The sequence below is a fragment of the Gekko japonicus genome, unplaced genomic scaffold (genome assembly GCF_001447785.1).
Source record: "Gekko japonicus isolate JY-2015 unplaced genomic scaffold, Gekko_japonicus_V1.1 scaffold1093, whole genome shotgun sequence".
NCBI classification, from domain to species: Eukaryota; Metazoa; Chordata; class Lepidosauria; order Squamata; family Gekkonidae; genus Gekko; species Gekko japonicus.
Genome location: NW_015160243.1, coordinates 82589 through 110009, shown reverse-complemented (window position 1 = coordinate 110009; position 27421 = coordinate 82589). Strand labels below are relative to the sequence as shown.

The window sequence follows — 27421 nt, the reverse complement described above, 5'->3', positions numbered from 1 at the left end:
AGAGTCATTACCAATAAGCATGCCCTCCCCTGCCAATAGTGGCCAGTTTCTTACTTCAGTTGTAAAGCAAAATGTGAAAGGCCCAGCAATCAGAATGCATGAAAACTAGTTTGTCCCACCCAGAGTCCTTAGAACTATGGAAACAATCCCCTCATATCTTGTTGGTGTACTCTAACATGAAGAGGAAATAAACTGTAGAGGAAATAAACTGATGATGGGTTAATGGAATTTGGAATGAGCTTTAATTGAGCAAAACCCAAGAAGTATTTGAAATCTAGTAGAGAGATGTTGAAGGTGGTGGACCTAACATGTTTTTGGAAGGGGGATTGTGGAGGCTGTGACTTCGTAAAGTTTTGGGGAAAATAATCTGTGTGTCACAAGTGGTGCCCAAAGCAAGAAGGGCTTTATGAGAAATGCTTATTTTCAGTGTTCACAGAGTACCTAAAATACTATGCGGGGGGAGGGTGTTCATTGAGAATGTAGTGATCTCATGACACTGTTAGACTACAATTACAGTCCATTTGATCCATACTGCTGACTGCTATCAGATTTTTAAATAAATATTGTGAAAGTTTATAGCATTTGGACATTACTCTTGTTCAGCTTTCATGCACAAGAGCATGCTCCAAAACATGCAGTCATTTTGGAAATGGTGCATTTCACCTAAGAGTTCTCCCCCCACAAGTGATCTTCTGTTATAGTATTTCTCTCTCCCCCCCCCCCTCCGGAATAGTCAAAGGATGTGCTTAACTGATTTGTGAAAACTTAGCTGCTGACTAGCTTCTTGTTTTCTGAATAATTAAAGTAGTATGTGTTCCCAGTTTGTCTGTTCTCCTCCCACCCAAGATTGTTGTCCATGTGTGTGGCTCCATGGAGGAAATAACTTGGTTCTTTGGTAATCTGAAATCACTGGTATCTGTTCTCAATGGGCTGTCAAAACCTGAAGAATTATTATTGGAAATATTAGAGATGGAAATTAAGAACAGGGGTTAAAAATGACTTTCATCTGATCTTTTTGTGTTTCTCCCCCCCCCCCATGGATCCTGTAACTTTTTTTGTCCTAGCGTTGCCGTTTGCTTGACTTTCCATTTATTAAGTTTTGTTCCTTAATGAGGCCTGTGCTGTGTCTGAGACAAAGCATTGAAAAGGATGTGTTTATGTAAGAAGTTCAAGTTTACTCGGTTCTTGTTCTATCAGGGTGTGACATGAAAAGGTTGTGGTTGGTGCCACATGTTTCTTGCTGGATTCTGTTTTTGTGAATGGAGGCAAAGCTCCAGTTCTGACTGCAGGTCTTGAAGAATTGCTTAGGAGATCAGCTGTCTCATTCACTGGCAGAAAGAATGACTCATACATCTTCTGCCTTGTTTGGCTGCAAGACATTGTTACAGTGGATAGAGCTGGTTTTAATTAAATATCAACTTCTTTTGCAAGGGCTGGTGCCCAGTCTCCCCTCCCCCATTTTTGGTTTTATTTGCCAGTGAAGAAACTAAACTAATCTTCAGTTTATGGCTTCATTCTCCAGCCTGTTTCTGGATTTCTTGGTACACTAAAATAGGTTTCTCTCTCTTTTTAATATTAAAAGAATATTACATACCTCTTAATTTAGTTAAAGGGCCACAACTAAAATGCAAGTTTGTGGAAACTTACTTAGAAATCTGTCCCACTGAATTCAGTGATGGTTACTTTTGAGCGGACTTGCACGGGAGCAGGCTCACTCGAACTGACCTGAAGAAAAGTAAAATCCAGATGGAGATCACGTCTTTTTCTGAATAATTACAACACTTTGTGGCCTTTATATCTGCCTGTTGCAAGATGATAATTTGGGGAGGGGAGAAAGGAAGGCAGAGGAACATTTGGTGGTGGTCAGGCTTATGGCAAAACCCAGACATTACTGATTTGAGTAAGAATCCAAGACGTGGGGGACCACTTGCTCTGTTAATGCACCGTGAACCTGTTAGAGTCATTCCTGCTGTTGCCAGTTTTGAAACACAAAGAGACTTTGGGAGTATATCCTTTTCCTCCCATCCTAATCACGTGTGTTTTATATATAAAATCATGTTCAGCAAATGTTCTTGTTGACATGCCCCCTTTCCCCCTACTGTCACTGTATTCAAAACCGCTGTAGCTTTTATGACAGCTTCATAGAATTGCAACTTTGGCAATGACAAGAAAAGAGGAAATGAATGATACATAAATATGCCTGTAGTTACAGCCCTCTGTAGTCACATTTCTTTTTCAGGCATCCAAATTAGTCCTCCTTAACTGTGTGGTTGCTGGTCTGACTTGTCAGTCCTTTTTAAGGCTGGCGGTGCAAAAGTTTTTTGGAGTCACAGAGGTCTGTCAGGCGTTGTCTTCAAATCAGTGCAGTTGCTTTTTTTGGGTAGGGAAAATTGACGTGGTAGGCGGGGGTGGCTGGAAGAGTCTCCACTTCCTTTTCCTAAGAGAGTTTTGATTCTGTGTCTTTAAAAAAGATAATGCAACTTACTAATTCTTTGTATGCTGTCTTTAGCTCTCTTGTTCGCATTCTTACGTATGAGTTTTGGGAGTATTAATATGTGTCCAGGGAAGTAAGTTTGCACCCCAAGGAATGTAAGATGTCAAAACAGGTATCTCATGACATTTTCTTTTACGCTAAAAAACGTACAAACACATGCTAAGTTTAAACCTCATTCCTTGAAGGGTTTAAAATTATACTGTATAGAATATGTTTTTTTAAAAAAATAAATTAGAAATGATTATGATAAAATGATGCACAGTGATTTTTCCCATTGTGTATTCCCTGCGGGAAAACTGCCTTGGATGGCTGGACACCACTTCTGGTATCATAACTTTGAAAGTGAATTTGTGCATTTGTCAAAGCTAGTGATTGGAAATGTGTGCTAAAGACATATTTGTTCTGTGGTGTTTTTATTTTTTATTTTTTTAAATTCCTTTGGTAAAGGGAAAGCTGAAGCTTTGTCAGCTTTGTAAGACAATTGAAATGTACTCGGCTCGGCTGATGTATTGGAAGTTATACTGTATACAGATTTGGTACATGCTAGAGATGTAAGTAATAAAACAGGCTAAATTCTGCAACTCCAAAGAATCTGCGCTAATTAAGGTGTGTGTATGCGCGCTTCAGAAGCTAGCCCATTTAGTACATTCTGCAAAGATTTTAAAAGAGTTTAAAATGAGCTAGATTACAATTAGTGCTAACATTCTCATCCTTGTGTCTTGCAGATGTGTACAATACTCATTATGCCTACATTACTCTATTGTAAATGATGTTGTGTGATAAATGTGCTGAAAGTTTGTATGGAACCATCTATGTATTTTACAGGATTATTGCAAGCATTCTGATAGTCTGGCTCTTTATAGATGGTTTAGTTTCCCCCTCCCTTTTCTGTTATCACATGGCATGACAATCAGATTGGTGTCCCCTGTTTGCTTGCCGATATGAATGAAACTACTTGTGGAATGTTGATGTTAAATTCTTCCTTTCTTTTGCCTGGGCTTGCAAACTAGACTAATGACTAGATGTTAAGGTTTGATGATGGGAACTTGGCTTTATAAGAACATAAGAAGACCTCCTACTGGATTAGATCAGTGACCCATTTAGTCCTGTCCGATGCTCCCTCCAAGCTGTGGAATTGTGAGCAAAAAATCTACTTTGTGAGCTACTGGCATTAAAGTTGTGAGTGAGCAGTTTGGCTACTGCATAAACTAGTTTGCTCTGGAGCCATCCTTCCTGAGCTAAGACAGAAATGTGTGAGCTGGAGGCTAAAAAACTGTGAACTAGCTCACACTAACTCAGTTTAGAGGGAATGCTAATCCTGTCTCACACTGGCCAACCAGTTCCTCTGGAGGTCCAACAATGGGGTATAGAGGCTGAGACCTTCCCATGATGTTGCCGCCTGGCACTGGGATTTAGAGGTTGACTATCTCTGAACCTGGAGGGTCCCTTCGTTCACCATGGCTAGTAGCCACTTCAGATCTCCCTTCTTCTTGATCAAGTTTCTGTTTCACAGCCTAACAATTTCTTGTGAGTGAGAATGTTGCTTTACGCACATAGAAGAAAAGGCAGAATGCAAACATAGTGTGTTTTTAAATTATAAGGATGTTGAGGTTCCTTTTGCTGGGAGAAAGAATGATAACTTGAAATAATGGGTTTAAATTAAGGGCAGGAAGGTACTGGTTGGATATTAGGAAAAACGTTTTTACAGTAAGAATTGTTCAACAGTGGCATCAGCTGCCTAGGGCGGTGGTGAGCTCCCCCTCACTGGCAGTCTTTAAGCAGTGGCTGGACAAACACTTGTCAGAGATGCTCTAGGCTGATCCTGGATTGAGCAGGGGGTTGGACTCTGCGATTCTATGATTCCAACTCTGTGATTCTATGATTCCTAGGTATCAGTGAACCTTAAGATGGGTTAAACTAGACACCTTGCAGAATCTCAGCAGTGTATAATCCTTGGTTAGAAGGAATAGAATAATAGAAAGCTTGATGATTATGCACTGAGGCACACAGTTTGTCAGCTGTTGGACAGCAAATGCGTTGTTTCCTCATAATGTGCAAGTGTAGTTATGGTCTCTACTACCAAAATTCTCTGAACCTTGCCTATACACCATTAACCATTTGTGCTTGAAGGGGTTGTAGCTTCTCTGATACCCGTCCTCTCTAATGTGTAAGGCTAACCTATGTTCATTTTAGATTACTTATCTAGTGCTGATGTTGCCTCCCTCTCAGATAGTTCAATTTGGTCTGATTCTGAACGTTGAATACAGTCATAACCAAGTGGGAGTGGTATTGATGAATTCTGGAAACTCGAGCCAGGGTTCAGGCAATCATGAAAAAGACTTCAGGAGCTCAAAGGACTTTAGAAGAAACAGCACTCCCTTCCTCCATACCAAGTGTGTGGTAAACTGGGTTTTTTAAAAAAAGTATGGAAGATAGTTTTAGAAACAGTCGGTGATATGGGGGGAGGGGTTGGCTAAAAGCTGTTGAGGGGAAACTTGGGTTAATTTAAACTTTTCGTTTCCACTGAAGGAACTCCTTGGATCCCAGCCTCAGGACTCAGTTTGGAAGTCAGCAGTACTTCTCCCAAAGCATTATTTGTCTCTGTGAAAAACAAACTGTTCACATGTTACTTTTCAAAAGCTTCTGTGGGTTTGTGCATACTTTATATTTCCCCCTTTTGGTCACTATGCCAGGTATTACTTGAGGAAGCAGTGTTGTTAGGTGTTGGACTGGGGAGATCTGGGTTCAATTCCTCACTCTGCGAAGGTAGTTCACAGGGTAACTGGAACAGTCATTCTCCCCATTATCTGCCTCATAGTTGTCATGAGGGTCAACCAGAGGGATGGAGGGGCATATACATCACCCACAGGTCCTCACGGACTATGCAGGATTAAAATTGAATAAATAACCATTGATTGCTACACAGTCTTCTCTCTAAACTTTGTCTAGGGGTTAGCAGAAGTCTCATGTGTGCAACTGCTGCTTATCTCCCAATTTGATGTGGGGATGGCTGGAAAACACTGCGTTATTTTATTTATTGAAACAAATACGGTTCATGTTCTGATGTGTGCCCAACATGGGAATTAAAGTGTATAGGTAATTCTGCTAATCACTGCGCCAGCCAGCAAGTATTTTCAAACATGTTGGTTTTCATGCTTAATTTGAATTTTAATGAACACTAATCCTACCTTTGACTTTTTTGGTTTGTTTGTTTTTGTCTTCAACCAGTCTAACAGTTTAGGATTACTTTATGCATTAGTGACTTCTGTATGTTAATTCTTTCCTTTCTGTCTCCACCCCCCCCCCCCCCCCCCCAAATCTTCAGCTCAGGTACCTGACAACGATGAGCAGTTTGTGCCAGACTACCAGGCTGAAAGTTGTAAGTATAGCATGACTTACCACTTGGCTCTTAAATTTTGGGGGGGAGGACGGGGTCTGTGTATTCTTTGGCATAGTCAACAGCTGTGTGAAATTTGAGGCATGGCATTGCCATAAAAATCACATGAAGAAAGTCAGCATTGAACTGCAGCTGGGAATTGTAGCTTAACTGAAGCAAGTTGTGTTCCTTCTTTTCTTTCGTGAAGATCCAGCTATGAGGGTGGGTAGCTTCCACCACCCCTGGGGTGGTAATGGTGGTTCATTCTTCTCAAAAAAGAGCACTTCAAATTATGCCAACTCTCCACGACCTCGATCGGTGCCAGTGTAAAGGAATACTGATCTTCTTGCCACAGCACTGTAAGCCATCCTTGCTCTGGGGTCTGGGTGTCAGGTGCCACCTTCGGTGCCGGGCAAAACCTCTCTGCAGTAGAGGAAGGCTGCACAAGAAGCTTTGAGGGGATAAGGGCAGTTTGTGATTCTAGATTCTGTATTATAAATGGCTCGTTTGGCAAATAGTTTTTACTGAGAGGATGTTAAGAAACGGCATATTTTAGTTTTGCTACTAAAACCCTATTAACATGTGCTTGGATCTCCTGGTGAAGTTCACGCACAGTTTGTTTCTAAACAGTGACTTGATTGGTTAATTTTAAGTGAAGCTCCTGCTGCTGTTAGTTGAAGGGCCAGTCTGCACAACTAGTTAACACTCCATGCACACGATCATCTCGTCGTCTGTGACTGATACTCCCGTTAACTGCTAGAACCACAACGTAATGGTAGGACCAGGCTGTTGAGTGAAAGCTCTTTAAGGGGTGCATGAATAAATTGGCTATATCAATTGTATCTAACTCAAGAACTGCTCCTCTGTCTTTCTGTATTGGAAATAATTGGTACATTCTGGTTCCTCAAAAAAGGAAGCTGAAAAAGGCTGCTGTCAGGTTTGTTAATGTCCCTCTGTCCCTTAATCTTATTTTTGTGGCCTCTAGGTTTCCCATACTACACTGCCTGTCCCTTCTGGGGTTTTATTTCCTTATAGTGCTCAAGTTTGCTTCTGTAGTGCCGAATCTAGCTCATCTTCATATATCCTAGTGAACTCTCGACCCAGAGGTTAAGGCTTGGTTCCAGAGAACTATCATCTGTAGAGGCTCCCCCTGCATCCCCTCTGCTCAAGTTATTTCCAAGGGGTTTGGGGGGGACATTTGAGAACAGTGTGAGAGACAGCACAAGGGGTCATGGTAGGAAGGAGGGATTAAGGCAAATCACTTTCCCCTAGGGTAAACAGGCGTGCCTTTCTGAAATATCTGCTATTCCTTCAAGAAGTATAAATGGTTTCAGGAAGGAAAACATGAGTAATACCTGATGGAGAATTTGTGTTGATGGTACATACATCAAGTAATATGCTTTGCCTGGGTCCACAGTATGTGCCCATCTTAGAAGAAGAAGAAGAACATAAGAACATAAGAGACGCCAATGTTGGATCAGGCCAAAGGCCCATCCAGTCCAACACTCTGTCACAGAGTGGCCAAAAAAGAAGAAGAGGAGATTGGATTTATACCCCGCCCTTCACTACCCAAAGGGGTCTCAGAGCAGCTTACAAACTCCTTTCCCTTCCCCTCCCCACAACAGACACCCTGTGAGGTAGGTGGGGCTGAGAGAGCTCTGACAGAAACTGCTCTTTTTCAAGAACAGCTCTTGTCAGAACTGTGCAAAACAAGGAGAGAGATCACGGGAAGGAAGTGGAAAAGGAAACAAACAACCGTGATATATTATGCCACAGAAGTCTCCAAAGACTAGAAATTTCTTTTTCCAATATTCAGTTTACTAGATGCAATTCAAACGCCATCAGCGGATCATGCATATCATCTTATTTCGTGTACAACTTTGTCAAAGTGGACAGCATTGAAATACCTACATTTAATTACAAAAATATATAATTCTATTATTAGTATTAATGTTAGCAAGAAAATAGCACAAGGCTGTACAAACAACTGACTGCTTTATAACATACTTACAAGATTAATCCATTTAACAAACTGACTGGTAGTATTTCATTGTGACATTCTTCAAAATCCATCAGTGTAATGTCAATTCATTCTTCCTATTTACTTATACATATCTAAAGCCCATAATTACTGCCAGCCGGCTGTTTGTCAGTCCTGCATCTTAAAGGGACAAAACCCATTTACAAAGGCAGTAATGCCCCGAGGAGTAGAAAAACCAAATGAAGTTTTACAAACTTTTACCCTATCAGACACATCAGTAATTGCTGCCATCCGAACAGTTAACCCATTTAGCAAAACAGAACTATTTTACCAGGGACAAAAAAGACAGAGGGAGAAGAACATTTAAGAAACCACCATAATTTTACACATGAGAAACCCAATGCTTTACGCTCATTACAAAAAGACTTATCAAAAGGAAGAAACACCAATAGAAAATCAACATGATCTTACATAAGAAAGCACATATGCTGCACAAGTTATTATACAAGCACAAAACCTTACAAAAAACAGCTAAGGTCCAATTCAGCATTAAGACCATTAGGTGTAAGAGAATTAAACGAGATGATATGTATGATCCGTTGGTGTTGATGGCGTTTAAATTGCATCCAGTAAACTGAATATTGGAAAAAGAAATTTCTAGTCTTTGGAGACTTTTGTTGCATAATATATCACGGTTGTTTGTTTCCTTTTCCACTTGTCAGAACTGTGGCTTGCCAAGGTCATCCAGCCAGGTGCAAGTGGAGGAGTGGAGAATCAAACCCGGTTCTCCCAGATTAGAGACCGCACACTTAACCACTACACACCAAACAGAGCCATCTTATGATACTTTCCTGGGAGTCAGCTGTATTGAATAGATGTGAGTTGGATTCTGAATAGACCTCCTCCCCAACCCTCAAACGAGGGTTTGAGAATGTTGATTTTAGTGCTGAAGATCTTGATGCTTATGGCTCTGTGCCTCTTTAAATCAGAGGGGCAAAGCTGCTAAAATTATTTCTTCCAAGTGTTCTGAGATAGACAGAGCAAACTCCTCCTGATGATTCAGTTTCTCTTTAGGTATTGGCAGCGGGACTCTCACAATGGGAAAACTTGCTGTTGAAGTTAATGTGAACTAGGTAGAGGGTTAGGAACACACCAAACTGTACTCACTGTATTGTACAGTTGAAAAGCAAAATGTGTTCATACGTGCACATAATTCAGCCACAAAAAGATACAGCAATATGCCTGTCCCCAGATTTTTTTCTGAAGAACCATTGGTTGATCCTATTACCCCCATTATTTCAAGAATAAAATGATTTTTTTGTAGTAGAAGAGTTAACAGTGGTGACTTAGTTGTCATGTGATAAAGGGGTTTTGTGAAACTTCCGTGACATTGCAAAGAAAGCTCTTTGTTAAGAAAGTTAGTTAAAAATACTTCCTTGTCTAAACTCCATTTCAAACTAATAAATCAAATTTCAATCCATGCATAAAAAGTGGCACAGTTTTACAAGGGCCTTGAGGCTATTATTTAACCACACTTCTTAATATGGTACAACACGTTTCTATCACAAGTATCAGTTTAATACCATTTTGCAACACCTTAATGTTAAGATTAACAGGCTCCTGATTTTAAAGGTTACAGTGTTCAATCAATAACTTATTTAAACAAGAGGGGGGGAGAGTTTTCCAGTATAAGGAAATGTTGTGGAAGAAGTCAGTTTTAAGAATGAGATTAACTAACTGGGACAGCAACATCCACTTAAGAGGAAACCAGGAGTGCCCAACAGCTCTAGTGCAGCCACAGAATCCGTTTCAATGTCTAATTGGTGAAGGGTATTAACGCTGAACTGCAGGCTGTGAAAGGTCAGTAGTTCAGCAGTTCAAGACCCGGGTGCTGCAAGACGGGGTGAGCTCCTGTCTCTAGTTCCAGCTCCTGCCAACCTAGCAGTTCGAAAGCAAGAAATTGCAAGTAGATAAATAGGTACCACTTCGGTGGGAAGGTAACAGCGTTCCGTGCGCCTTGGTGTTTAGTTATGCCGGCCACATGACCACGGAAACGTCTTCGGACAGCGCTGGCTCTTCGGCTTTGAAACGGAGATGAGCACCGCAACCCTAGAGTCGGATTCGACTGGCTTTCGAGCAAGGGAACCTTTACCTTTACTATTAATGGGAAACATGACAGGACACCATGCAGCAAGCGGAATTCCAGCCGACTTGCAATTACAACACTATACTTTTTAAGCTTGCTTGAGAGAAATATAGGCTGTTTAACCAGAACACTGCCCATTTTTCACACGATAAAGTGGATCTTATGAAACATACACAGGACCTTAGGAAAATATCACACTACCATATTCTGAAAGTAACATTTATAGTTTGTTTCAGGATGGACGTTACAGTGAATGCATATACAGCCTGCATACAGCCTTTTTGTAAGAAAGAGTTCACTGTAACTTGTGGTCAGGGCTTTTGTATGTCTGTTAGTAGAAATTTTGCTACATGTAACCTGTATAGCTAATGTGCTAGTGTCCTGTTAGATCAGTAAGGTCACGGTCTGCATTCAGCATCTGCACTGAATGCCAAATAGTTATTCCAAAATAATTTATCTAGAAGTGCAAAGTTCTACCAGAGCTTCATTTCACCAGCTGCTGCTGTTGCCAATCAAGTCAATGATTCTTGAAGAGTGATTAGACTGCAGACTATAAAAATTGTGTGGGGTTCTGAATTAAATGGGGTGGATCCCAGCCTTATCCTACCATTCCACTGAGCTTAGCTGATTTATTTATAAAAATATTTATACCCACATTTAATTTTGCCTCAAGCTTGAACTTACAAGGGTCCCCAAGGCAGCTAACAATTTCAAACATACAAGATAACATTACATTATCTCCAGATGATGGGCTGTTCCATGCACAAAAGCATCCTGTGTGTTCCCTTCCCATTTCTGATCCATAAGAATCCCTTATGAAAAGGTCAGAATCCAACCAGTCAGCAATTTGTGGGTAGAGTGGATTCAGTTCCCCTTGGTCCCTATTCCTTGCTCCAAAACCAATCAACAGGATTTTAACCTGTGGAAAAGATCTTTGCACATGCAGGCTTCAGAAACAGGGCTACAAGAAATCTATGCAATACTCCTTTTAAAAGATTTATCATATTTGCGTCTGCAGAAGTAATCAGGGATGCTGCCCAAATTATAACATGTACTTCTCTGTAGGTGTGTTCTGCTGGAGTTGTTGCTCATTGGCTTTGCAGTCATCTGAGGGCATCTCCTCTGTTGTGGCTGTGAGTTGGAGCCATGTTTGGAAGTTGCAGGTGGCACTCATGCATGACTGCAGTTGTACTGCTGTGATCTCATTGCTACCATCTGCAGAGGACCAGAGTTATGTTGGCATGAGTTTCCTTTCTGCCACTCTGTTCTGTTTGGAGGGAGAAGCCATGTAGCATTCTATTCCTACTGTTTGCTGTGTTAAAGCAGCAGCTGGATGGAAATTATGCTGCAGCGATTACAGTGTTTTTCTTTCAGTTTGTTGATTTTTTAAAAAATAATTTTCCTCAAGCTACTGAACCAGCTATCAAGTATCTGATAGAAAGGGATATTTTAAAATGCCTGACAGTACAGGGCAATTTATCTTGTTCTGAAACTCTGCGTTGAAAGCTGAATGTAAGGCGGTCAAAATATCATGTTACTTGCTTCCTACATCTTATCCTCTGTGGGTCCAATCTGGCAATGTTTATCTAGATTGAGTCTTTAGCTGTATGCCATAAGTCAGCTCAGTCAAGCCCCAGCACCACTTTAACATCATGTAAAAGTTCCTTTTTGACACTCCTCTCATTTCAAATAAGCAAATACATAATAGTATATTTGACTGTGCCCTCTTACTCAGACTTCTACCGTAGCTTAATTTTGTGGCTAGCCCCAAGCATTAGCCTGTATTTAGAAGGAGTATTCTTACCTCTAGAGGGTTGGGTGGGTGGGGGGCACTGCTTAAATTTGATGCAGCTTGTTCGTCTTGGACATAAAGAGAGAGAGGTTTTGCCATGAAGCATCTCTTAGTCAATAATGCCTTTAATCTGTGGTTGTAGCAGCAACTTGAAAGCTTTATTTTGGTTTTAATAAGTAGTTCTTGTTTTTCTGCAGACAGTGTAGGTTGGGTTTTTTGTTTTATTTTGTTCTTTAAATGTAACTCCTAACTCTGAAGGGTACAGAGACCTTGATATATTTAGCTTCAGTATCGATCTGATACACAACTGGCACAATATGACTATAAAACAAATGGCTGGTCCCTGCCAATGTATATAGACAGTATTGATGTCTAATACTTTTGAAAAATTTATTTATTTATTTATTTTTAAAAAGATGACCTTGCTGCTATGAGGTGAACGCTTTGCTTGGGAAAATTGCCCTTATACGGTTTCAGGAAATGTGGCAGATATAAGCTCCTCCTGTGTTTTGACTTTACTTTTTGCCATTTAAAGCTCATGTGAAATTAACTGACTTAGCTGTCTCTAACCTGTTGGGTGGTTCTTTAGTCCAAATAAGTGGGTAACATTCCTGAGTTTTCTCTTTGCCACTCAGATCAGAATTGTGCACTCTTGGTTGGCAGTAACCATATTATCTGTTGATCTTTTATCCATCATATTATGCTGAGGTTTCTACATGATTTTTTTTTTTTTGCCGTCAAGTCACAGCTGACTTATGGTGACCACATAGGCCTTTTAAGGTATGAGATGTTCAGAGGTGGTTTGCCATTGCCTACCTCTCTGTCACAACTCTGGTACTCCTTGGAGGTTTCCCATCCAAATATTGACCAGGGCTGACATTGCTTAGCTTCCAAGATCTGATGAGATCCAGACTAGCCTGGGCTATCCAGGTCAGGGCTATCCAAGTCTAAATTCTTTGTGGTTATTCTTTCAGGGTTTTTTTTTTAAAAAAATCTGTAATCAAGCAAGCATATTGGAAAACAAAAAACTAGAAACGTAGTGCAGTTTTCATTCTGTCTCTTAGCTTCTGTAGAAATGACCTAAAAGAGGTGTTGTATATGCTCAGCTATAAATGGCCCATGCTTACTCATTTCTTCTAATGAAACTCTTAAATGAATATATCGTGTGCATATTTTAATGTTCCTTATGTACACTGTTTACCCAGCCCACTTATACAGAAATTCTGGCACGGGAGTAGTCATAGATTCAATCCTCTAACAGAAAATTACGGATTATTACGTTTTGGGTTTTCCTGACTCAGGTTATTATGGCACTTGCATTGGTTAGAAGATTGCAGAAACAAGAGGGATTTTTCCTGAGTGAAAAAATTTGCCATGAGGGCAACTGTAGATGAAATATTTTAAATATCCTCCATAATTATATCCTCCTCACTTAAAAACAACTGGACAGTTTGGTTACAGAGTTTTAGGCAGAGGTTGATACTAACTTTACACAGTAGAATGTTTCTGTCAGTGTGCAGTGCTAAATACCTGAATGGGAGGCACGGTAAATGCCTGTTAGGAAGCCATAGCCAGGTGGAGGCCCTTGGTGTATGCCAATGTGTTTTCAAACTCATATCTCACTTTACTTGTTTATGAGTATAAACACAGGTGTACTTTAAGCAAAAATGCTTTCACTGAAATGCGCTTTTATAGTAAACAACATCCTGTGTGATTGTGCATTTGGTGTCCTGAACTACACTTTAAGAGGTCGTGTTATTTAAAAAACCATTCTGACAGTTGAAGAGCTGTACAAATGAGAGTTTATTTTAAATTGTTTAAAATGGTACTGGGGAGGACCTTGGCTATGAAGTTTAATCCAGGTTTTCTGTCAACTTCCATTTGATTCTATCCAGTTAATCTGTAGTCTTGTCCAGTTTCAGGTTTGGCCCTACACCTTCTCCCTGTGTCCAGTTGGCACTGGAGCTGGAGACAGACAGTAGGTGTCCCCCCCCCCCCCCCAAGGCTGTTTGAATGTAAGATCCTTGTTTCTACTCACTCTACTTTTGTATCTAGGAAACAGGTTCTGCAGGTATCTGAAACACTTCAACCATCTTTGGAACCTGTTTGACCAGAAATGTTGGTGTGGGCCAGGAGCCTTTCTTCAAACCACTTTCATCTCTTAAAAGCTATTGTCTGTCCTCTGTTTTAGGACATAAGTTATTGGGGTGTGGAGAGAAATGCAGTGCTAGGAGCATTCTGCATGGGTGGATCAATGCAGTGTAAAATTGGGATTGAGATGGTTTGGGAATTAAGAAGAACCCTTCCTGACAACAACCCCCACCCCATCCCCTATAAGTAACGGTTGAGGAGGTTCTGTTCCACTGTATCTGATGAAGTGTGCTTGCACACAAAAGCTTGTACTGTGAATAAAACTTTGTTGGTCTTAAAGGTGCCGCTGGGCTCAAACTTTGTTCTCCACAGTACTGAGAGTTTCTTACATCTGTCTTAAATACAGCCTTGTACTGAAGAATTTGATTTTAAAAAAATCCAACAGGTTGTAGTAATTTAAGAGAAGACTTACAAGTCTGTAAATGAACATCATTTACTTGCCATTTTGTCTATATTCCCCCTCACTGTCTCACATCCTTAATACCTGTGCTATAGTCAGCCTCTGGTAGGTAGAGTGACTTTAGCAATCTTTGGATGATAGTGAATTGGGGACCTTGAAAAAGATGGATCGTGTAATCTGGGCATTGGAAGTCAACCTTTTAATAGTTCTACGTTATCTACCGTTAGGCAAGCAGCAGATTGCTTTGGGGCTTTTTTTTAAGTGTTCAGTGCCCTTTAATTGGAGTATTTTCCTGTCCCTTATTACAGCAGTGGGAAGTACATGCAGTTTATCGGCATAAGTAATGGCTTTATCGTAATGTGAAATAAGCATACGCTGTTCATTAGATTAGACATGGTTGCTACTTGCGTTTTGAAGACTAGTGTAATTAATTGGGGCCTGACTTTGGAAATAATGACTGCTTTTAAATAAAATAACCTACAGTTTGATTGCAAATATGCCTAAAGGTGAAATGTGTTATATTTGTTATGGAGTACTTTTGCGGGAGGAAAATACGAAGCAGGTTTTTTTAGCTTCTCTGTGTATTCATGATTTGAGGATTTCACTGGACAGCTAACTGCTCAAATATTGTAGAAGAATATATTTCGAATAAAGCAAATCTCTTGAAAATTTCCAAAATGGTGTGTAACTGTTGTGAATCACATGGAAAGTGTCCTGGCAGGAATTTGGGTCCTTCTTCCAGGACACTCAGAGTGGCATAAATGGGTTTTCTGAACTGTCACCCATTTTTTTAGACTTGCCAGGTCCTACCAGCTTAGCTGCAGTGGCACAACTGTATCCCTTCCATCTTCACATGATTCTCTCGGTTGAAACGTGAATAGTTTTTGAAGGTACTCGTGAAATCCTGAGTAGCTAGCGTTTATTAAAAGAATGTTGTGTAAAATGCAACAATGGCATGAATTTGTATGGGGATAATTATTATTACTATTATTAGTGCTGCTGTACGGAGTTTTATGTGTGCCAGCTTAATACCTTGACACTGATGAATTGCTAATGTAGTTTGGAATGCAGTATCTATGGATTGATTAAGGCTATGAGGTTATTGTTCTGAACAGTGTCTTCCTGGTATACATGTTGGTCTGAAGCAGCAGAACAAAGTTTGAGTCCTGTGGCACCTTTAAGACCAACAAAGTTTTATTCTGAAATTTTATCTGAAGAAGTGTGCATGCGCACGAAAGCTTATACCCAGAATAAAACTTTGTCTTAAAGGTACCACTGGACTCAAACTTTGTTTTCCTGGTATGAAATCATCCTTGATACTGCTGTGGTCTTATCATTAGAGTTTAAAGTTTTCAGAGATTTGCAGGGTTTTTTTCTGAATAAAAATTTAAAGGTACACTTCACTCAAGGTCAAAAACATACATTTTATATAGAGAGACTTTATCAGCTCCGAAAACAACTTCCTTGCATCTAGACGGAGTGACTTTGCCAAGCTCGTCAAGTCTCATGAATGAGACCGTGATGATACTTCTGGGCCTGTCAGCTGTAGCGTTGGCTATGTCAGGGAGTCCTGGCATCTCCTTACTTCTCTGTTGACACTGTCAGTGCATTGGCAAGAAAAGTGCTGTGCAGAACTCCTGGTATTCCTCGAGGGAATAGAGCAGTGGATACATCCAGCATGGTGGGATAACTTCTGCCTCTATACAGCGTGCCAGTTCAGGAATCACTGATCTAAAAGTTAGATTAGAAGGATCACATCCTCCCCCTTGGCTTGTTAGATGGGGATGAAAACCTGTTTGATCTGGGAGGGCAAAGAGCAGAAACGTAACACTTAAGTCTGGAGTTGGGTTGGAGAGCTGCTGAAAGATTTCTGACTACAGGCAGATTGTTTTGTTTAATTAGGTCCCTTCTATTGCTTTGGGACTGGTACAGTTCTGAATCTAACACTGGCTTTCTATGCCTGTATGCACACCTTCTCCCAGCCACACCGGAGCCCCTTCTATATGGTCTAATTCTCTGTTCCAAGGATGAGCATATGAATATGGATCCAGCTTGGGTCACTTTCTCTTGGACTGCACATTCTTGTGAATGCATAACCATGTCTGTGGGGCTAATGGCACCTGGTCAAGGGAGGCTGTCTGTTATGTATTTGAATGCGTTTGAGTGTTCGCTACTTCAAATAAAGCTGAATCACTGAGCTGAAATCGTTCTCCGATCCTTTGTTAGCGCGATCTAACACTGTCAGTGTGGTCTCAAGGACTCTAGATCAGCCCCACATGTGCAGATTACCTACACATTCCCATTATGTAGGAGCAAGTCACATGGAAGTGAATCCAATGCTGTTAGAAATGTGTGAAGAACACCTGAAGTGCCTGCTCGGTCTATATGTTTATAATTGGGTTACCACAAAGATGTCAGTGTTCTTTTAGAGGCTGTCCTGGACTTCTCATTGCTAGGGGAATGCTTAAAGGCCCAGTGTGTCCTCAAGATTACAAATTCCACAGGCCTACAGTCTGGCATACAACTAGTTCAGATTTTTAACTTTAATATTAGATTGAATTCTGGTCTAAAGCATCTTCTCAGTTTACTGCCATGCAACCCCATCTCCTCCTCTGCTGAAGAGCATTCTTTTTCCCTGCACCACTAGAATCCTTATCTGAGGTTAAAATTGATAGTACAGATCCCACAATGATAATAAACATGAACAGCATATGCAGTATTTCAGTTCTGTTTGCAACCATGTGGCCTACAGAGAGTTAATGAGTAAATCATTAGTAACTTCTCTCTCTGGTTTGTTTTCTCCATGTTGTTGTTGTTGCGAACTTGGCAAATGAAGCTGCCAGTGTATTAATGCAGTGAATGATTTTGCGAGTAACAAATAGCAATACCTGCCAAGTCACAGAGTGACTGAACAGTGAGGTTGCTTACTGGCTCAGAGTTTCTGTCATTCATATTCCTTAATATTTATATACAAACTAAACATTTGTGCTGTGCTTGTAAACTTGGTTGTGTACTACTTAGTGGCTTTAGAAGTGCCATTGTCAACATGTTGTTTAATTTTCAGTTACTAGTAAGTTAAGGAATAGTTCTGAAGTTGAGAGATGAGATTTCCCCACTTTTGAAGATAAGATGCCTTTTGTCTATTACAAGGGGGGTAGGTGGGAATTGGACTTCTGGGGGTTTCAGGCTTTATTTTTCATGTTTTTGTTGTTAATATTGAGATTGGAAGCTGCACATCCCTTTCTGTGCTGTCCATGTGGATATAGCTTCTAATAATATTCAAGTTCTGTTCTGGGCAGTATTAAGAAATAGAAAGAACAGGAAGTAAAAGTTGCTGCGCCATACCTGGAATGTGTTCTTGCTTTTTTGGATTTTCCTATTGCACCAAGATAGCTGTAAACACCTCTTCACCCTTCAAGTTATACAAAAACGTAAGAAAAAATAAGAGAAGACGAGGAGATTGGATTTATACCCCACCTTTCACTACCCGAAGGAGTCTGAGTGGCTTACAATCTCCTTTCCCTTCCCCCTTCCCACACCTTGTGAGGTAGGTGGGGCTGAGAGAGCTCTTTTGAGAACTGCTCATGAGAGAACAGCTCTGAGAGAACTGTGACTGACCCAAGGTCACACCAGCAGCCACATGTGGAGGAGTGGGGAATCAAACCTAATTCTCCCAGATTAGAGTCCGCGGTCCTAAACGCTACACCAAACCGGCAGCATGCCAACACTCCCCAATACAATTAGCAATAGCAGGATTAAAATAGAACAGCAATAAAATCAGTATCTCAGCTGTCATTTAAAATATGAAAGAACATGATGAACTTTAGCTGATGCCTACACATTTTAACAAAGATGGTGCTGGCTAAATGTGCCTAGGGAATGAATTCCAATTTTTTTGATGTCACAAATGAAAATACTCTGTTTCTGGTTATCACTTGTCTCTCCTCCAAAAGTTGGTATACCTGGAAAAGGGTCTCAGACATTGATCTTATATGACAGGCATGTTCATGTGATAGATGATGTTCCTTCATCCGGGCTTTACTTAATGTAAGCAATTTGCTTTGTACATTGGGGTTCAAATTCTCATTGAATAACTCTTGAGAAGATACACATAGGGAAATACCCATGATCTCTGCCGGATAAGGATTCAAGCTTTGTTAGAAGTTTTCTTTTTTTGTGGGAGGGAACAGTGAGATTAGAAAGATAAGCAACAAGGAAAAAAATGCAGCTGCACACCTAACCACTTGCTGCCCTATCACCTTCCCAGTAGCTTAGTAATAATGAGGGTAAGTGCATTTGAATTCTGCCATGATAGCATGTACATTCATGGATAAGCATGTTTTGGAAGCCCAGAAAGTAATAATCATGTCAACAGCAGGAAAACAAAAAAAGTAGCAAGGCACAGTTTGAACCATCCCATCACTTTTCTATCCATATGGGATGCAGGGTGTACAGATGAGGAACACATCCTAAGGTATAGTAATCCCCCATGAGCCTAGACTAGAGAATTAGCCAGATATACCGGGACTGAAGCAGTAACCCTGTGGAATAAGCCCAGGTTTAACATCCGGACCTTGGATATGATAACCTAGTAGATTGGGCTGATGGGAGTTCCCTCTACATGGCACCTCTGGGAGAGTGCAGTGACTGATTGAACTGGAGGAAATGGAGCACTGACAGACACTATCAAGTTACGCGGCCATTTTGCTTAGCCCTCTTCCATGCAGCTATTCATCCCTCATGTGCATTTGCTCGATAATGGCCTGTGCCTAGCTGGCTTATTATCCCAGCAGACTTCTTTATTCATTCCTCCTGTACCTGTACCTCCCATGTCATACAACATAATAATGTGGTTTATCATACCAGCAGTGATGGGTGAATTGTGAACCACCCATTAGGTGACTGCTCTTTTCCACATGGCGGAACAGAAATAACCAGTATGAAGGACACCCCCCCCAGCTTCCCTTCCAAGTTCTACCCTGAAGACAGCCAAATTCTATTGATGCAGAAAGACGCAGTCGTGAAACAGTTCAGACTTCCATTAAAGCACAAGTACGATGAAGTAAGTTCTAAAAGCAAGGCAGATGAATGGGGTTGCCAGCCTTTTTGTCCTACAAGGGCTCTTATGACTTTGAAAGGTGCATGGTGGACAGCAGGGGAACAGGTAGAACTTTTCTTATTATTGTATTCCTAAGTTAGGTATGATTTCACCTGTCATGTAACTGTCTCAGCTTATAAGCAACTTGTAAAGGTTCATGAATTGTTGCAAGGGTTGAACACTGGTGCTGCCTCTGTTTAGTATTGCTATAGGCCTTGCTTATGGCAGATGAGGGCAGGGAACATCCTCACCACTGTACCTGGGGAGGGCTACTTGGTAAGAGCTAAGATGGAATGCAGTGAGTGCCTGACTAGTATGGAACATGCATCCCGCTGCTGGAATAAAGGTTCCTATAAGAGTTTGTGTCCTAAAATAAACTATGTGTTGTGTCCTAAAATGAACCTCCCATATTTTTTCAGCCCTGTCTGTTAATTGCAAAATACTCTTTTTCATGATATCACACCAGTGCTGATTTCGCAGTGCTGGTAAAGAGAATGTATCTGGAATGGTATAGCTCTTCGGCCAGTGTAACTTTCTTGTGTGGTTCGTCCAGGTCTTTCCAATCATTACTTTTACTATGTGTATGCCACGCCCAATTCTGCTGATACGTGCTATCACCGTAAACTCTGTTACTTGTGTACTGAGGGTTAAAATACGTGTTTTCCCTTTCACACAAAACGGCAGCTACGTATGTCAGGAGGAGTGGGAGTAGCATGTTCTCTGTATGCATGTGGTAAAACTTACTGACTGTAAAGGGCCTCCCTGTTCTGGTGCAACATGCCTGTTAATCATTCATGTTTCACATCTTATTCTTTCTAAGTCTGGCCAGTGCGTTGTATTGGGTGGGGAGTACCTGAAGTACAGAGAGTAGGCATTTATGTAGGAGGCAAAAAGCAGAACCTGAATGGGGGGGGGGGAATTACGTTGCCCTTGTGTTCAGGTTTTACTGATTTGGCAAATTTGGGAAGAAAGAAAAAAAAAATCATGCCAATTAAATGAGGTATGAAATGTTTCTGGAATTCTCATTCTTGGAAGTCTGGTATATGATTGAACAAGGTTAATGGGGTTGAAAACTTAATCTGTGACTTACCATCGTTGCATATAAAGCTAGAGTTGCTTGGCATGATTTAGAATTCGTATGTTCCTTATCTCCTCCTGTTCTCCCCCCCCCCCTTTCCCCCCCCCCCCCCGGTTCAATGAAAATGTTCCAGGCTTGGCCTTGTGATTAATATTATATATTTTGCTTCTGAACTGTATTGTTGTGGCCTTGAACAATTAATGCACTTTGATTTGATCTGTGCGTCGGGCTAACAGACCCTCAATAATAACAATGAGTAAATCGAAACAGGAGAAGGAAATGAGTTGACTGAAGCTAAATCTATTTTCTCTCTTATTTGCTTGGATAATTTTAATTCTCTGTTTTGGTTTTCCTTGGCAATTATCATCAATGTTTTTAATGTTCAGTCATATTAATATATGGCTCAAGAGCAGGGCCTGTTTAATTGCGATGAAATTAACTTTAATATGACCTGCTAATATGGACATTTTTTAGAGTTTTTGCTTGCTGTAACTCTTTCTGCCAGGGCAAACAGTCTTAACTGATTATTTTGCTGTACACCTTTAGCTGGTTCCCTCTAAAAAATCAGCAAAGTGATATGCTGCTGGATATGTTTTGGGCCACACTGGACATTCCAGCTCTTCTCCAACAAATTCCCCCTCCATGTGTAATTGTCAATAAGTTTATAGGACAGCAAAGTACTTAATGTGAGTAGGCTTATAAATTAGGGTGAAGCTGAATATTAGCAGGGTAGTGCTGGGGGAGGGGAGGAACGTTTTGGGCATCATGCTTACTGATCAGCTCCTTTTTAAGTGGCTATTGCAGCTATTGCCAAGAGGCAATCTGCAATAATACCCAAAGCTTGATTATCTCCTTTTCTTGTCAAGATAATAGGAAGGCTGTACCTCGCACAGCATCGTTATTCATCTCCTTTAAAGCGGCAGTCCTCACTTGAATGAAGCAACTGTTTCTATTGCCAAAAGAGGTTCCTTTTTGTTGGGGCAAGATGCTTCATGCACATGTGGACAAATGTTGGTTCAGCCTTAGTATGCGGTATATACACACCTGATAAATAGGGGTTCCTGTGAAAGTCTGAGCCAAATGATGAAGATATTTCTCAAACTGCCTGAAAAGCCATACTTGTCCCTAGATAGTAAAAAGATGACTTAAGATACATATATAGTTAACAAGTTATGGGAATCACATAAATCCAGTTCTAGTCCAAGCAGCAAGGTCTTGCCTCCATGCTTATCCAATAAGAACAAAGTTTAGTGCAAGCCTGGGAAGCATAACTGCATGCGAAGTAAAAAATTTCAGATTTCCCAGGTTTCACAAGGGAAAGTCTTACTATTGGGCTGTCATGATCTGTGCAGAACTGGGAGCTAGGCCTAATGTGGCCTGGTCCCAGGAAAGACCTGCATGGCAGTGAAAGCAGACATAGCCTACAATCCCCACAATGCTTAGCGACAGTTGTAATCAATCAGTGTCCAGGGATTGTGTGAAGAGACTGAAAAACTGTGTTAATAAACCCTTTGTTTTATGTTCTCTGCCTGGTCATCACACCTATATTTTCTCGGCTTAAAAGGGACATTTTGGTTGGGCTTGGAAGAGTACTCTGGGCCTTCCCAAGGGAACCTAAGTCCAGAGTGGTGGCAGACGAAGGTGGCGACCCAAAGGGGGTCATGACATGGTGGCTTTTAGTGGTGGGATGTGCCAGATGTTGACCTGGAGAGGAGGCAGAGCTTAATCGGTGTGTGTGTGTGTGTGTGTGTGTATGTCTGGCTTCAGGAAGCCACAATTTTTTTTTAAGGTGCCAGTAAGATCAAAAGGTCTAATAACAGTGTTGTAAAGGGATTTTAATTATTTCTAGCTGTCGGGTCAATGGACAGAGAGGCTAGTGTTAGGCAGTGTATGTTCCTCCGTTCTGGGAGACAGAAGGCAGGGGACACACCTGTGCCTAGAAGCAAGACCAGAGCAGGGGTTGCTGATCAGAGGTTTCAGGAGAAAGCAGACAGAGAGATGGCAACCCCAAGTGCAGAGGTCTTGCACCTCCAGCTGCGAATTAAGCGGATGGAACAAGAGGAGGAGGCATCTCAGAGAGAGCTGAAAAAGGGACATAATGCTGAAGAAAGAGAGAGAGACAGAGAGACAGGGCCGCTAAGAGAGAGCTGGAGCTGGAGAGAATGAGGATGGCGCACGAGCTTGAAATGGCAAAGTTGAGAATGAGGTCCACCTTCACTTCCTCCAGATGCTGACATACAAGGGGATAGAAGGAAATATCCTCTGTATCAGGAAGCAGGACAGTGGGCTCAGCGACTGGCTGAAGCCTATGGAGGGCAGAGGTACAGCACCCCTCGTGACTGGGGTAAGAGGGAGTCTCCTAAGTCCCTACCTTGGTCTGGTAAGCTGTCAGAGGTGAAAGAACAGCCGCCACAACAGCAGCTGAATGTTCCCTCAAATACCAGGGTGAAGTCACCATGTGAGGAGAGGAGAGTGCCTCGGTGTTTTGCCTGTAACCAATTAAGTCACATCCGGAAGCAGTGCCATAAGGGCAGGACCAGCACGCACCACATGATGCATGAAAACAACCCTCGATCCGGAGTATATTCCCCAGTGCCACCTGAAGAAGATCCGGGTGGATGGCCAAGAAGTAACAGCCTGGCAAGATACTGGTTCCCTCCTAACTACAGTGCATCACTCGCTAATCAATCCCAAATACCTCCTCCCAGGAGAAGAGAGGCGGGTAAGGCATCTGCACGAAGCAGAAGGGATCGTGCTCCCTGTGGCTCAACTACTGATCAGCTATGAAGGCTGGAGTGGATCGTGGAAGGTAGCTGTGCACGATTATACCCCAGTAGCCATGTTTGTGGTGGAAGACTTAGCGGAGCATATGACCACGGAACCCAAAGTCCATGAACCTGAGCTGGCAGAAAAGGAGGCCAATCCAGAGGAAGATGTCTACCAGCAGTTCTTAAAGGACTTTGAAGGTGTCCCTGAGGAACCCAGCTGGTAAACTGATATCTACATAGGGGTGTTAACTCGTCGCCAGTCTGAGAAGCAGCAGCAAGGTGAGCACACCCCAGCAACTTCTCCAGACCCTGTTGCAGAGCCGATGGTGGTAGAGTCTCCTCCAGTGACTCCGACTGCATTCCAGAGGGATCAAGAGGAAGATGCCAGCATGGAAGAAGTCCATATCAACTTTGATTCCATGTTCCCATCTGGTTTGGGTGACTTTTCACACAACTATGTTGCTCAAACCAGTGAACAACAGGATCAACAACCAACTCTAGAACCTAACACTACTGGGGAAACTGAAGATATGGCATTTCCAAAGCCCTTTGAAAGTAGTTCCACAGCTGGAGCAGAGAAGTCAAGAGTTATGAAGCAGCCTGAAGAGGAAGTGGAGAACAGTAGGCTGACTTGGGTAAATGACCATCAGAGTGGAGGAAAAGAGAGCCAGTTGTTCCTCAAGACTGAGTTTGCAGTGCCAGTACAAAATTCCATTAGTGTTAGTCACAAAAGTCAACCTGACACCAGCAGGCGAAGAGAATTTGATGAAGACTCTCTGGAGAGCTTTAGTAGCATGCCAGATCCAGTGGATGCTACTACTGTGACAAAAAACATTCAAACCAGAAACAGACAGTGATCTTTCTATGTTTGAAGCTTTGAGAGACACTATTTATTCTGAAGTAGCTACATTGAGATCTCAAAACGAAGCTCGCCCTCATATTCTAACTGAGATTTTTCATGCACTTCAGAGCCTAAATTAAGACTATTTGAGACAAAGAGCACTATATATGTTACAGGATATAGTAGTCAGGCATCCATCTGAAGCCAACGCAAAAGCAGAATGTCCAAAACCTCTGAACTCAACGGCGTGGTTAGGATCCAATTCAGAACTTACTCCCAGCGAAAGCCTTGCTACTACTGATGATGAGATATTCGTGAAGAACTTTGACCCAGGAGGGCCTGCAATGAAGTAACCTGACGTCGTATTCTTTATCGTAACGTTGTCATAATGTTTATCAGAATATTGTTTTACTGTTTTATTATTGTTTGTATATGTGTAATGGCAGAACCGGCACAGATCACTCTTATGCAGCCCTCATCAATGGGGTTCCTGATGGCTGGACCCCATGATTTGGTTTGGGGGTGGGTGTCATGATCTGTGCAGGACTGGGAGCAAGGCCTAGTGTGGCCTGGTCCCAGGAGAGACCTGCATGGCAGTGGAAAGCAGACATAGCCTACAATCCTCACAATGCTTAGCGACAGTTGTAACCAATCAGTGTCCAGCGATTGTGTGAAGAGACTGAAAATCTCTGTGTTGTAAAAACTGTGTTCTTTCTCTTCTGCAATCTTGTCTCTCACAGAGCTAAGCTAAGGGGACAGTCTAGTATGAGGAAAAGACAGAGTGAGTACAGGCACAGGCTGGTATAAGAGGGTTGTGGGTCTTGAAGTAGTAACCAGTTGAGTGAACTAGGTAGTCGTGTTAGATTTGGTTATTTTTGCCTTTAAGCACTGTTATATATTTTAAGCACCTTGTCTTGTTTTCAATGCCCCATTACTGTGTTAATAAACCCTTTGTTTTATGTTCTCTGCTTGGTCATCACGCCTATATTTTCCTGACTTAAAAGGGACATGCTTGGCCTTCTCAAGGGACCCTAAGTCCAGAGTGGTGGCAGACGAAGGTGGCGACCCACAGGGGGTCATGACATGGGCAATTATCCAGTATCCATTCTACGGACTGGCCCTGAGAGAGGTTGTGTACAAGGGAGACCCATTCAGCATTAACCCTGGAAATAGAATAATCCATGAAAATATCCTTAGCAAGGACAAGTCTGTAGAAGACGCAACAGCTTCCTTCCCCAGCTGATTTTTGACAGTCAAGAGTCAGCAAGGAAATGTAAACATACACATATAAGCAGCAGGCCCATTGCTTAAAATATGGTTTGGAAACTTGGAAAAAGTGGAAGTCAAATCCAGTCCAGGCTAGTGTATGTTGCATCTGTACACTTACTGGTACACAGAACTTGCTGAGTACCAGCATTCTGGTCAGTGATGCCTTCCAAGTTAAGTGCCATGGTTAAGTTCATTCACTGTGAGAAAGGTGGCCAACTGGAGAGCAGACTTGTGGCCAGATTGTAACCCTCAGCCTGGCATTCTCTCATTTGTGGCTCCTAAATTATTTATTTTATTCATTTATAGTCTACCTTTTGAACAAAGACACAATCAGAAAATAATGCCGTAAAAACAGTATAATGCACACAAGAAAACCATGCAATAAAACTGCCTCAGATTTTCCCAGGCATTAAAAGTATAAGGCAACCTACAGGGCAGCACTTATGAGTGCTGTTTTTTCTAGTGCCATCTCTGTGTAAGCCGCTTTGTAGAACAACACAAGCAGAAAGCAGGTCCTAACTCTGAGCAGTGTATATTTTAAATTTAGTTGAGGGTGAGGCAGCAACAGCAGGAGAAACCAGGGTAGCAAACCAGTGGAGAGAAGGGAGGAATGTGAGAAGAAGAGGAGATTGGATTTATACCCTGCCCTTCACTACCGGAAGGCGTCTCAGAGCGGCTTACAATCTCCTTTCCCCTCCACTCCCCACAACAGACACCCTCTGAGGCAGGTGGAGCTGAGAGACTCTCAAGAACTGACCTTGAGAGAACAGGGAGCTTTAGAAGCCTGTGTGGTATAATGGTTAGAGGGTCAGACTAGGGCCTACACCTAGTGTCTAAAAAGAAACTGAAAATATATTGCTGTATGTAGTATGGGAGAAGACTGAAAGTTGGTTTGAAAGGAACTGCTTGCAGAACTGTTGCTTTGGGAACCTCACAGCCACTGAGAATTCAGCAGCACAGCCTGTGTAAAAAATATCCCAACATTTACAAACCCTCATGCCTTTGGTGATAGTGGAGGTAGGTCCCCATGAATGGATTTGTAAAACATGTGCCTAAATGGTAATTTTGTTATGTGTGTGTTTTATCCCTTTACTGTTGACAAGGTCTTTCCTTAAATCATGCGGATTTCAATTCTGTTAACAGATGAAACAATTTAGGACACTATCAGTCATCTGGCCTAACAAGGTGTCTACTGACAGTCTATTGAACACAGTCCCCCCGTCCCCCCCCCCCAGTAATTGCTTTCTTTGCAGCTTTGGAAGCCGGTTAACTATCTTTGGCATTTCGTGAAGGCTCTTCTTTGACAGTAGCCAGTTGGCTTTCCACTTCTCTTTTTAATTTTAATGTTTTTGAAGCATCAGGGTCAAGCATTCCTGGTTTGATATTTAGAATATATTTGCGATCGTGATAGTCAGCGGGGTGTCTTTCAACAACAGCAACAAAAATTGGTGACTCATAACAGTTGGTTAAGTTTCAATCATGTCTTCATTGGACTTGCATCATTGGCATGCTGTAACTGTAAATTCAATTAAAAAACCACCTGATATTTCCCTGATGTCATGGTGAGAGTGAGTAGTCATAAATAAATGACTTTTTTATGCTATACGGTAAGATGCGGAGTGCATTGCTTTTTAACAAAAGAAGTCATAAGTATATGGTATGAATTTTGAACTGGAGAAGTGATGTTTCAGGGTTTTGCACACGTGGGAATTTTCAGGTATACATATTATTTATTATGTATCTTATCTCATGTATTCTCCATTGAGTACAGAGCAATGCACATTCTGTGTCCCACCCTTGCAGCCTCATCCTAGCAATAGCCCTGTGAGAGACGTTGAAGGGTAATGACTACCAGAGGTGGCCAAACTTGCTTAACGTAAGAGCCGCACAGAATAAGCGTCAGATGTTTGAGAACCGCAAGACATGAACAAATATTACACACATGTTTTAATTGAAAAATATTCAAATTTGCTTTTTATTAACATTAAATAAATTAGACTGTGTGAAAGAGCCACATGCGGCTCTGG

General features: G+C 41.6%; 1 protein-coding gene across 3 annotated transcripts in view; it reads left to right on the top strand.

Moving 5' to 3' along the window:
• The window catches only part of ETV1 (ets variant 1), an 89020-nt gene that overhangs the window by 6421 nt on the left and 55178 nt on the right, over window positions 1-27421 (top strand). For all 3 annotated transcript variants that reach the window (XM_015413467.1, XM_015413459.1, XM_015413453.1), the window contains one exon: window positions 5820-5873. In XM_015413467.1, the coding sequence (XP_015268953.1) occupies window positions 5820-5873 (54 nt within the window). The remainder of the gene's footprint in view (window positions 1-5819; window positions 5874-27421) is intronic.